This window comes from Aethalodelphis obliquidens, unplaced genomic scaffold (genome assembly GCF_003676395.1).
Source record: "Aethalodelphis obliquidens isolate GAN/ISIS:26980383/991018 unplaced genomic scaffold, ASM367639v1 scaffold83, whole genome shotgun sequence".
In the NCBI taxonomy this organism is placed as follows: Eukaryota; Metazoa; Chordata; class Mammalia; order Artiodactyla; family Delphinidae; genus Aethalodelphis; species Aethalodelphis obliquidens.
In genome coordinates this window covers 2,490,295-2,502,749 of record NW_020838027.1, presented here as the reverse complement: position 1 = coordinate 2,502,749, position 12,455 = coordinate 2,490,295, and the positions used below count along the sequence as shown (strand labels likewise).

The window sequence follows — 12,455 nt, the reverse complement described above, 5'->3', positions numbered from 1 at the left end:
AGTGCAGATCATACCTGCCCCACGCACCCCCGGCTGGCGGAGGCGCCGGGTATTGACCAGCGAGGCCCGAGCGGCCGTCCCCCTCCCGGCTCCGCTCGGGGGCGGGGCCCACCTGTGCCGCGGGGGCAGGGCGGGCCCGGGGGCGGGGCAGGTGGGCGGCGGGCGGAGGGGCGGGAGGGGGCGGGGCGAGGAGCGGGGCGGGGCGGCGCACCTGGGTAGCCTCCTCGTGGGCAGCCCGAGAGTGGGCGGCGAGCGAGGAGCTGTGGGGCGGCCGGCAGCAAGCACGCGTCCGGGCGTGGGCAGGAGCCGGCGGAGCCTCGGGAGGAGCATGAGCCGGCGCCCCGCGGCGGGGCGGCCTGGTCGGGCGGCCGGGGCGCGGCGCTGAGAGCCGGCCGGGGCCGGGCCGGGGCCAGGGGCGCAGCGCCATGGGGAGCCCCCGGGCCGCGCGGCTGCTGCTGCTGCTGCGCCCGGTCAAGCTGCTGCGGAGGCGCTTCCGGCTGCTGCTGCTGCTCGCCGTGGTGTCCGTGGGGCTCTGGACTCTTTATCTGGAATTGGCGGCGTCGGCCCAGGTCGGCGGGAACCCCCTGAACCGGAGTGAGTAGCGCCGGGGCCGCGGCAGGCGCGCAGCGGGGAGGGGGCAGGGCCGGCGGCTCCCGCCTCAGGGGGGACCCACCCCCCATCTCAGACCCGGTCTCCACCTCGCTGGGTCTCCAGTTGCCGGGCGCCCCGCGGGAAGGAAGCCGGGGGAGCCTCGGGGCCACCACTGGCCGCACTCGGCTCGCAGACCCGGTACCAGAGAAAAGCGTCGACGCGGAGTGAGGTCCGTGTCTGGGGCGCCTTCAGCCGCCTCCACCAGGCCGCTCGCTCCGGTCTGCGCGACCCAAACTTTGCTACCCGCCTTCTCCGTGGCTCGCTCCGTTTGCACCCCTGCGGCGTTTTCGGGGGGTGGGTCCTTTATTTTAACGATACCGCCGTGAGCCACTCGCCTCCCCCTCTTCCCACAGGCCACTCCCCTCCCAGCCCCTTCCTCTTCCTACAAGTCTCCCACCTCCCTCGAGCGGTCCCCTCTCCTGGTCCTGGCCACCCTCCACCCCCAGCGGGTTGTCTGCAGCCCCCCTCGGGAACCCTGCGGAATGAGCTGAACCCCCATACCCTGCTCAGGGCAGCTCAGTGGACCGGGCAGTGGGTAGATTCCTGCTTCTCTTTTTCCACGGAGCCAGAGCCACTTAAAATTTCTGTCTCAGTTTCCTCCTAGGAAAACGGAGGGGATGCTCTCTTTCTCTTTTTACTTCAACAGGCATGCCTGTCCGAGGTGGTTTTCAGTTTACTACTGACAGAGTGAAGTAAAACCTCCGAAGTGTCAGGCACTGGGTAAAAGGTCGCTGCAATAGTTGGAAAAAAGAGAAACTCCCAGAACTACTAGGTGCCCTTCCCAATCCTGAAGGGGGGAGGGTTATAATTCCAGACAACGTATGGAATTATAAACATTCCCCCTTTCAGGAAACCTAACGGACGACGCATGGAACTCTGGTGAGAAGATGCTCTAAGTTCTTGTGTCAGCTGTTCTGCCCAGGGCTGGGTGTGGTGCTTTGCCTCCTCTTGTGGCCAAAGACAGGGAATTACTAGGGTCAGTAACTGAGCCGGTTCAGGACAGAGATGGGTATTTATGGCGGAACCTCTCACTCTGTGGCTGCTGAAATATTTCTGGCTGTGTGTTTGGAGACTGGCCTTCCATTCCTGGTTCTGACGCTAACTAGTTGGGAAATCCAGGCGCAAATGGCAGCTTCTCAGGTAGAAGGAGGGAGTTGGTCCCTTTCAGTGTGAACACTACGATTGTGTGATCTCCCCGCCTGAGCATTTCCAGGGTCAGGGAGCCCAGCACACCACGAGGAAGGGTCTTCGCAAGTCAGGTCCACAGGTCTCAAGTAGGAAGAGCTCTTCCTTCTGAAGACCAGGCTGCCTTCCCTCAGCTCCCCAGGCCTTGCTCGCTCCTCTGAAAGACAGAGTGAATCTACTCTTCCATACCACGGCCACTCAGAGGGTCCCCCGTGGAGGAGCCCAGGTGGAGTGTGGGTGGGTGGGAGGCCCTGGGAGGGATCTCCCTTCTCTCCTCCTTGGCCACCATCTTGTTAACCTGGTAGCCAGTGGAGTCCACTGCACAGATTAAAACCAGAGAGGAGAGACTTCCCTGGCGGTCCAGTGGTTAGGACTCCACGTTTCCACTGCAGGGGGCACGGGTTCCATGCGTGGTCAGGAAACTAAGATCCCACGTGCTGCGGCATGGCCAAACCCGGAGAGCAGAGCAGTTGCTTTGTGACCCTGAAATGAATGGCCTCCCATCCGCCTCCCTCACCCCCCAGCACATACTTTTCCTTTACCCCAAGTGAGCTTTCTCCTCAGAGATCGGAAGCAGTTTGCCATAATTATCATCTCACACCTGGCTCCCAACCTCTGTCTCCTATTGGCTGTCTCATCCTTAGCCATCAATTCCTGGGTCAGTTTCTTTTCCCTTCTAGATGAATCTTCACTTTCTGACTGGGTTTCCTTATTCTTTGTTTCCTTTTCCAAACGGACCCTTCTCCAGAAGAATGTTCTCAGCTTCCTAGTCCAGAACTGGCTTTCCGTTTCCCTAACTGTTGTTTTTAACGGGGGCCCAAGCCTGGGCACTGATGGATCCCTCGTACCTTCTTCTCAGCCTCCTAGAACCCTGAAGCCCACCTGCTGGCAGGGTGGCTTGTCATGCCGGGCTGTCCCATCGTACTCTACTCTTTCCTTGATTTCCTTTTGGAATGAGATTTAGACAGTGGCTGTGCTTTCTGGCTCCTGGTCCCCCGTCCTTTGTTTTTAAGAAGCTCAGACGTCGTGCATCAAAGTCCTGCCTTGTCTTATAGGTCTTACTCCCAGCCATTCCTCTGGAGGGAGAGTGGGGAAGGAGGGATTAGAAAGCACAGCGGTAAGAAGAGGGTTGCTAGCCTTGCCTCGCGTACACCCTGGCACACAGCAGCAACCGGAGCCCCAGCCTGGTTCTGCTTCCCAGCAAGCCACCCTGCCTCTCTGTAGCAGCCCCTGCCAGCTCACTGCACCACCAGCCTTCCTGTCATCTGTAAGGCCAGCCTCCGTTACCAAGAACCTTTCATTTGCCTGTCCCTGTGTGACTGCCGCCCTGATCTGGTGCTGGGAGAAATGTATGGAGAGCTGGTAGTTACAAACTCCAGGGTGGTCAAGTAATGACAGGGAGCGCGCTTCCTGCTTCTTATGGAATAACCCCGTAGTTTGAGATGCGTGATATGCAGTTTGGGCTCCATCTGTAGAAAAAGATACAACCACATTTGGAGTAACTTCAGGGAGAAGCCACCGAAACTGTTCACAGATAGAAGAATGGGTCCCTTGGACAAAAGAATGAGAGCTGTTTACTCACTCACGCACTTATTTATTTATTATTATTTTTTATAAATTTATTTATTCATTTATTTATTTTTGGCTGCGTTGGGTCTTTGTTGCTGCGTGTGGGCTTTCTCTAGTTGCGGTGCGCGGGCTTCTCATGGCGGTGGCTTCTCTTGCTGCAGAGCAGGGGCTCTAGGCGCGCGGGCTTCATACTCACTCATTTAAACAAATATTTGTTTAGCACGTAGCTCGAGCAGGGCATTGTGCTCGGTCACTTAGACGTGGTGATGACTCTGTTATGGTTTCTGCCTCTCACAGCTTTCCCTCTAGGAGGGGAGTTGAGGTGCGTATATGAGAATGATCGTAATAGGAGACAACCGTTAAGTTTTACAGAGGTAGAACCTACACGTTGCTGTGACACTTCTGGAAATGGGACACGGCTCTTTCAACTAATATTTCATGGAAGTGGTGACATTTCAGGAGATCTTGAGGAGTTGGTAAGACTTTAGTGGATGCAGAAAGAGAAAGCTATTCCAGGCAGAGAGGGCAGCAGAAGCCAAGACCAATAGTCAAGGACAAGTTAGTGTTTGGAAATGTTGAGCGTCTGGGTTTGGTGAAGCAGAGGGTGTGAAGGAGGATAGGGGATGGTGCCACAGTATGAAAGACTCTGAAGAACAACCTTAAAGGGTGGTATTTATTCGTAGATAAGAGAAAGCAGTCGAAAGTTTTAGAATAAGGTGGTGTTGTAGAATGGATAGGGAAATAGTAAAACTGTGTAACCATACTGTACTGTGGTATGGATGGTGGTGCTGGGATGGGGCGGAAGGTTCCTTACTGTGGCTGGCATTAGTCTTTAGCTGCTGGGTCATGGAGCTCTCCTGAGGACAGGTCAGGGCTCTAGTGGGACATTCAGAGGGCCTGGGGCAGTCACTATATACCAACATGTTCATAAATGTTCCAGTATTTTGAGAACTGGCACAGGTGTACCGGTGTGTACTGGCTGAGAGCAACCCCGGGCCCAGACTATTATTATTGGAAGTTAAAGACCCCGTCCTGGCAGCTTTTAATGAGCTATACCCATTTGTTCAGACTGGATTAGCTACGTCCTGCCTGAGGGCAGAGGTCTGGACTAAAATGGTTTCTAGGTTCTTTGCTCTATAATTGACCTGCTGCTGAGACCAACTCAGTGCTGGAACCAAGCGATCACAGCTGGCCACAGAGCCAGGGCCGAATGGTGGTGCACACCAGCCTCTTTCCACATCTCACAAGGCTGGGTCTGCAATGTCCCCATTTAAGTGTCCAGTGTACCTGCTAAACCCCAAGGTGTTTCCAAGCCTGAAACTTATAACACATCTGTCCGGCTGGCCCCCGCGATTCCTAAGTGACTCCGAGTGGGCTGCGGTGGCATAGCCACAGATGTCAGGCGGGCCCTGTGGCTCCCGGGGTCGCCACAGACATTCCGATTTGGAAGGGAGACAAACCCTCCAGTGACAGAGGTAGCTCAGGGCAGAACGGTAATCTGAGACGCAGGCCAGGAGAGAGGGAAAAACAGATGAGACAGATGTGTGGGCAGAGCGGGAGGGCTGTGGCTTAGAGCTGAGCCTCAGAGCAGAGGCAAGTGTGGAGGGAAGCACAGCTGCTTCGTGGGCCCCTTGGGCCCAGGACCCTGTCGCATGTCGCCCCGGCTGGGCTGCCCCTCTTTCCCATGGAGCCTCTGGCTCCCTTTCTTCCGTCCTGCTTACCTCTCTTTATGCTGCCATTCTGGCCACCCGGCTGCTGCCTGGAACTTCAAGTCAGTAATCAATTCAGGGCAGATACTGGGCACTCAAATACCTTCTGGTTATGGACGGTAAGCTCTGAATTTCCAAGCACCTGATATTTTCACTGGCAGATACTTGGCTTATCAGTGATGGATCCAAGAATAGAACCTAGGAATTCTTGTTCCTCGTACCATAATACGTATAAACAGCGGTAGCCTTTACACACAAATGCGAAGGATAAGAATTAAGCCGTCACTGCTTTTCCTATTAAAAGTGTGTTTCCTTTGGACCAGCGCCGTCTGCACCAGGACCACAGGGTGTGAGGACGGGGCCCTCACCCAGCCTTGGCCTCTCCTTTCCTGGTCTCTCTAGTCCTTTGTGACGTGGCCGCAGAATCCCAGCAGCACAGCCGGCCCTGCTGTCCTGCTGTCACCCAGGGACCCTCGTGTGGGCTGAGGCCCGATCTCCTGCTCGGTGGTGATTGGGCTGCCGGCCGCGCCTGTCCTGGGAGGTGTCCAGATGCCCCGCACGGTTCTGACTGCTTTGCAGCACGAGGCCTTTGAAGCAGCCACTTCTGTGCTGGCTTTAGGAGTGGCTGGCGGCGCGCTGCAGTAGTTTTCCAGGCCCCAGAGCCTGGGCTGGGCTTTATGGAGCGGAGCAGGGCAGCCGCCAGAGCAGAGTTTGCTTTGGAAGGGGTCCTGGAGGCTGTTCTTGCAGTTGGCCGCTGACTGTCTGCTTCTCTACCGAGTTGCACCGCTCTCAAATCCTACCTTTTAATTTCCACGAGCACGCTTCCTTCTGTCCGAGGATGATGAGGTCTCAGCTAGGCCAAGCAGACGTTCTGAGCTTTCAGACAACCCTCCTTTGACCTTGTGATCCACAATTAATAGATTTATACGTTACCTGATATAAAAAGTACTACTGGAAGGGGTGAGAGTAGTTTGGATGGGGTATATATAAAGGGTCCCGGGCTGAATATGTTATGCATTTGAGCAAAGCATGACGGATAGATTAAATTTTTACAGACTCTTAGGTTCCAACAAGCACTGCTTTCAGTGTTAGAAGTATCCATATATTTTTTTTAATCTCTGTGATATTTTAGTCTGTAATTTACTTCTTATGCTAAACTTTAAAATTTTTTTACCATTGACCAACTTTTGCAGAAAATAAGCATGCAAATTGTCCATGTGGTCCCTTTTTTTTTTGTTTTACTTTTCATGGAAGTACCTTTTTTTGTTTGTTGGGTTTTTTTGTTTGGTTTGGTTTCTTTTTTTTGGCCGCCCCACGTGGCTTGTGGGATCTTAGTTCCCTGACTAGGGATCGAACCTGGGCCCCTGGCATTGAAAGCCCGGAATCCTAACCACTGGACCACCAGGAAATTCCCATGGGAGTATGTTATATGTACAGAAAAGTGCACATGTAAGGGTACAGCTTGATGAATCTCCACAAACTGAGCATACCGTTGTAACGAACACCCTGATGAAGAAACAGAATGGTACCAGCGATTTCTGTCACTACCATAAGCATAGATTAATATAGTCTATTTCTATACTTTATGGAAATGGAATCACACAGTATGTGATTTATTTTAAAATAATATTTCTTTATGATTATGAAAACAACACATGTTCATTATACCAGATAATGGCTGTGTATCTGGACCACAGTAACCCCTATAAAATTACCTTTTTGTGCATGAGGCACCTAGTACAACTGATCCAATAACTTAAGGAGGGGCAAGACCCAGGACCTAAGTGCTATGAGATATAGCCCTGTGACATTCTCCAAGGATGGGATTGAGAGTCATTGCTTATCCTGTGTTTGAGAACCTTCCAGAAACGTTTCTTCTGGTCTTTATTTTTTTTTCCCAGTCTTAGAGATATAATTGACATACCGAAGTGTACGACATAATGATGTGATATTTGTATACATTGCAAAATGATCACCACAGTAAGTTTAGTTAACATCCATCATCTCACATAATTACAATTTTTTTTCTTGTGATGAGAACTTTTCTTCTGATCTTGATATTAGAACTAGCTCTGCTCTCTTGAGCAGTCCGTTTGTTTTCATTTTTATTGGCCATGTAAATTATATAACCACACAGGTTTCTCCCTTTGTGTTGGTTACTAGAAAGCTTTAGAATTCAGTTTTTGGTTCATTTGGAAAAAAGTGTAAAAGATTTTACGATTTGCACTTTGGTACCAATTTTATTCCTCTATCTTTTTCTTTCTTTCCCACAACTACTATTAGTTTATGTCATCTTATATTCTGTGGTACTTGCAAGCCGCTTTAACTTTTTCTGGACCAAATCAAGGCATAAAGAAATCAATAAAAGTGCTATGGTATATATAAAAGTATGAAGAAGAAACTGACAGTCACCTATAATCCCACTACTCTGACCTAGAGATTCTTGAAAAGAAAAAATAAAGTATAGGGGCTCCCCTGGTGGCGCAGTGGTTGAGAGTCCGCCTGCCGATGCAGGGGACACGGGTTCGTGCCCCGGTCCGGGAAGATCCCACATGCCGCGGAGCGGCTGGGCCCGTGAGCCATGGCCGCTGAGCCTGCACGTCCGGAGCCTGTGCTCCGCAACGGGAGAGGCCACAGCGGTGAGAGGCCCGCGTACCGCAAAAAAAATAAAATAAAATAAAGTATAATAGCTGTGATAACCAGATGCTGGATTCTGGAAAGAATTCTAGATTAAACACCCCCCCCCCAAAACATGAATTATTATTTTCCTGATGTTTTTGTTTTTAGTCTATTTAGGTATTGAAAAATTGAATGACATTCAAAAATAAATTCTCACCTCCTTATGTGTGAAGTGGACATCAAAAGCTTGGAATTTACTGACATACTGGGGCCTGAGCCACTGTCATTGGAAACAATGACATAAATGTAAGGAAAATTTAATAAAGCTTGGGGCACCCCTGACAATACTAATAAAACAACCGAGGGGACTGGCCAGGAAGGCCAGGAACCTCAAGTTTGTCCTTTGGGCTTCTAACCTCCCCCCAGGCCAGTGGGGGGACCAGGAGCGTGAAGAGCTGTGGCTTCTGGGTGTAGAAAGTCACGAACATGAGCCGTCCAGCCCCTTTACTAACAGATGAGAAAACAGGCCAGGGGAAGTGCCCGGTTAGATTGAACATAAGCCTAGCACATGTCAGGAGCTAGGAGAGAGTTGGCTCCCATCTCTTCCCCTTCAGAGTTTACAATCTGGTAAGAATTAGAAAAAGGCTGGCAGGCAGGAGTGTGGAGATGCATTCCTCAGCTGGCCCTCGTCTCTCCAGCTTCTTGGCCCGTGACACAGCTGTGCCCGGTCCCTCTGCCGTCTCCAGGCCACCCACGCCCGCACCTGCCACCACACGCGCATTCTGCCACAAGACTCTTTTCCATCCTCCATCTTTCTGTCTGCACCCCAGACACAGATCTGCACTGATGGGGAGGGGTGGGTTAGAAGTCAAGGGTTTTGTGGAGAATGAGAGCCATTTGGCAACGGACCAGGGCACCAAAGTTCAGCAGTTGGGCAACGTAGCCTGTCACTCTACTGCGTGTCCCTGAGTATGCTCGGAGGACTTCCGGGTCTCAGAGGCAGGAACACTGGGCTTTATCTCTGTTTTAATCTAAGCTCTGAAGCTGATTTATCGCGGGTGCTTGCACAGGTCCTGTTTCTTTTGAGGGCTTCAGTTTCGCAGTCTTCCATTCAATGGGATGCTTGTTTCCGGGTCTGGTTTGGAGCCACTACCGTGTCACAAAGGGGCCACGGGGCCAGTCCATCTTTGGACTTTGGGCTCCGGTCTTTCAAGACTCAGTTGCCTGGCGGAGGGGTGGCAGTTATCCCAGCGCTTCTGGCTATTTGGCCCCCAAGGTCATCCCTGACAATGTGGCCTCCATTCAGGCAGTTGCTTCAAAGATTAAAGGCCTCTCTGCTGAGATCTTCTTACAAATCCCTTGATCCTCTCCTTTCCACCCTTCCTGCCAACCGGGGTCCAAATGGATGTGTGCAGGCCTGTGCACATGCACAGCCCCCTCGCCGGCCAGCTGATCTCTGGACCTCTCACCACCACCTCTTAGCCAAAGATTCGGGGCAGGGGGGTGCGGTGAGGACTTGGGAGGCTTCCCCAGGAGCCAGGCACAGAGTGTCGGGGTGAATTCTCAGTTCCTGGCTCTGCTTCTTTATTTCAGCTGAGCAGAGGGCTGGGCAAAGGGAGAGGCTGAGAGCACATCTCAGGTGAACAACTTCCAGCAACAGAAGGCAGGCAAGCTGCATAGGCACAAAGAAGGGGTAGAAAATTAGGGAGGGACCTTGAGGCAGAGGCATCTGCCCCATTTTTTCTTTTGATTCAATGACTGTATTTTTCGTATCTGTAAGTTTTACTTGGCTCTACTTCAGATTTGGTTCCTTTTTAAAAATTGTTCTGTTTTTAATACTCTAAAATTAATTTTGCCTAGTATGTTATCTAGAGCTGCACCAATGTTCACATCTTCATTTTTTGACCCCTGGAGATTGCCCTTACTTTATGGAGCCCTTAGCTATGTAAATAAGTTTGTCAAATTTTATGCAGCATTTCTTAGTGTTCTGCTGTATTTCCCCAAAAGAAGAGCTCTGGCTTGAAGTTTTTTATTTATTTTTTAACATCTTTATTGGAGTGTAATTGCTTTACAATGGTGTGTTAGTTTCTGCTTTATAATAAAGTGAATCAGCTATACATACACACATTATGGCTTCAGTTTTTAAGACCTCCTCCAGCTCCAAGATTCTGTTGTTATTGGGGTGTGTGTGTGTGTGTGTGTGTGTGTGTGTGTGCCTAAGCAAAGGTGGCTATTTGGAGGGGGTGTCTAGCATAAGCTAACTATAAGTTCAGGGAACTCAGATCCTGAGGGCAGAGGCTCCCACAGTGTGAAGGAGATGAAATTGGAAGGGTGGTTGTGACGTGATCGCAGAGTCTCGAGTGCCAGGGTGCTGCACGTTTGGACTTGGTGGAGAGCAATATAGAATTTTTTTAATTTCTTTTTTTTTAATTGCAGTACAGTTGATGTACTATATTATATAAGTTACAGGTGTACAATATAATGATTCACAATTTTTTTAACTTTATTTCATATTGGAGTATAGTTGATTAACAATGTTGTATTAGTTTCAGGTGTACAACAAAGTGATTCAGTTATACATATACATGTATCTGTTCTTTTTCCAGTTCTTTTCCCAGTTAGGTTGCTACAGAATAGTGAGCAGAGTCCCCTGTGCTCCACAGTAGGTCCCTGTTGGTTATCCATTTTAAATATAGCCTTGTGTACATGTCAATCCCAAACTTCCTAACTATCCCTCCACCCCACCTTTTCCCCTCTGGTATCTTAAGTCTGTTCTCTAAGTCTGTGAGTCTGTTGTGATTCACAGTTCTTAAAGGCTATACTCCATTCATAGTTATTATAAAATATTGACTGTATTCCCCGTGTTGTTCAATACATCGTTGTAGCTGATTTTTTTTTTTTTTCTTTGCGGTATGCGGGCCTCTTACCGTTGTGGCCTCTCCCGCTGCGGAGCACAGGCTCTGGACGCGCAGGCTCAGCGGCCATGGCTCATGGGCTCAGCCGCTCCGCGGCATGTGGGATCTTCCTGGACTGGGGCATGAACCCGTGTCCCCTGCATTGGCAAGTGGACTCTCAACCACTGCGCCACCAGGGAAGCCCCTGATTTTTATTATACATAGTAGTTTGTATCTGTTAACCCCCTACCCCTTTATTGCCCCTCCCCCCTTCCCTCTCCCAACAGGTAGCCACTAGGTTGTTCTCTTTATCTGGGAGTCTATTTCTTTTTTGTTATATTCACTAGTTTGTTGTATTGCAACATAGATTTTTGAAAGCAGGGATTTTATGTGATGAAGGCAGTGTTTCTTATTTTCATCCACGGATTCATGCTTTAATTCTTCAGACCCTTACTGGACACCTTTTTTTTTCTTTTTTTTTTAAAGCAGTTCTTTATTTATTTTAAAATTTATTTTATTTACTTTTTTTTGGCTGCGTCGGGTCTTTAGTTGTGGCTTGTGGGGTCTTCGTTGCAGCACCTGGGCTTCTCTCTTGTTGTGGCACACGGGCTCCAGAGAGTGTGGGCTCTGTAGTTTGCGGCACGTGGGCTCTTGTGTGAGGTGCGCCAGCTCAGTAGTTGTGGCACATGGGCTTAGTGGCTCCGCGGCATGTGGGATCCTAGTTCCCCGACCAGGGATCGAGCCCACATCCCCTGCGTTGGAAGGCGGATTCTTTACCACTGAACCAGCAGGGAAGTCTGTGGACACCTTTTATGTCCTAGGAACAGTGATTATTGGCAGATGAAGCTGCTGGAGGTTCGTAAGATGGTTTGGCGACAGAGGCCACCTAGGTGGTCACTGCAATGACCTAAGGTATGGGCGATGAGTGCCTAGCTGAGGAGGGTGACAGGAAAGCTGAGACCTGTCAGAGAAACACATGACACTTTGGCAGTATTGTTGATGCAGAAGGTGATAGGATACTAAAGTTCTGAGCGTCACACGTGGTCCTCTGGCTATGCTCTGCCATAATCATTTAAATTAAGGGCCGCCTTGCACACCCAGTATCTCAGAAGTGGTCTCGGGGGAAGAAAGTGCCTCTGTTTCTTCTTACACTTTCCTCTGGGACCTGGATGCCGTGCTGGTCCTTCAAGAGAATACATACAAAGGGACAGGAGACAGACACTCATTCACCAGATATGTAGTGAGTGTGCGTACGTGCTAGGCAGTGTTGTAGGTATTAGGGATGGAGAGGGAACCAGACATTTCAGGGCTTTGCTGTCATGGAGCTTACGTTTCATGAGGACAAGACAGGTAACGAACGCTTCAACAAAGAGATGAGAATTTCAGATGGCGGTGAGGTCTTGGGAGAGAATGAAACAGGTGATGGCACAAAGTTTTTGGACAAAGTGTGGGAGAATTGAGGCCGGGAGAGTGAGGGGCTCCCGAGGGTCAGTGCCACAAGCACCCCAGGAATTCAGAGGATGGGAGCTGGCAGAGCGGGGACGGGTGGACCAGGGTCAGCGCTCGTTTTCAGGAAGGGTATCTTCCTGCCACCTCCCATAGTCCTGGAGCAGTGTCCTCCTTCCCCCTCCTTCTGGGGGGATAGGGTTGGCCTCACACTCTTGGTTTCCTGCTGGGAGTACCTGAGCCAGGGGCTCTGGCCAGGGGCTCTGTCTAGGCTTGGGGAGAAGTAATACAGTAAGTCCTCTACAAACAAACGAGTTCCGTAAGTCCGATTTGTTCCTAAGTCCAACAAAGTTAGCCTAGGTACCCAACTAACACAGTCGGC

General features: G+C 50.7%; 1 protein-coding gene across 3 annotated transcripts in view; it reads left to right on the top strand.

Moving 5' to 3' along the window:
• The first annotated feature begins 245 nt into the window (after positions 1-245).
• Positions 246-12,455, top strand: part of B4GALNT3 (beta-1,4-N-acetyl-galactosaminyltransferase 3) — an 89,863-nt gene continuing 77,653 nt past the window's right edge. For 2 of the 3 annotated variants that reach the window (XM_027093092.1, XM_027093091.1), the window contains exon 1: positions 247-594. In XM_027093092.1, coding sequence (XP_026948893.1) covers positions 426-594 — 169 coding nt within the window. In that variant the 5' untranslated portion in view covers positions 247-425. Of the gene's footprint in view, positions 595-12,455 lie in introns of all 3 variants that reach the window. The other variant, XR_003429998.1, reaches the window with a different exon arrangement.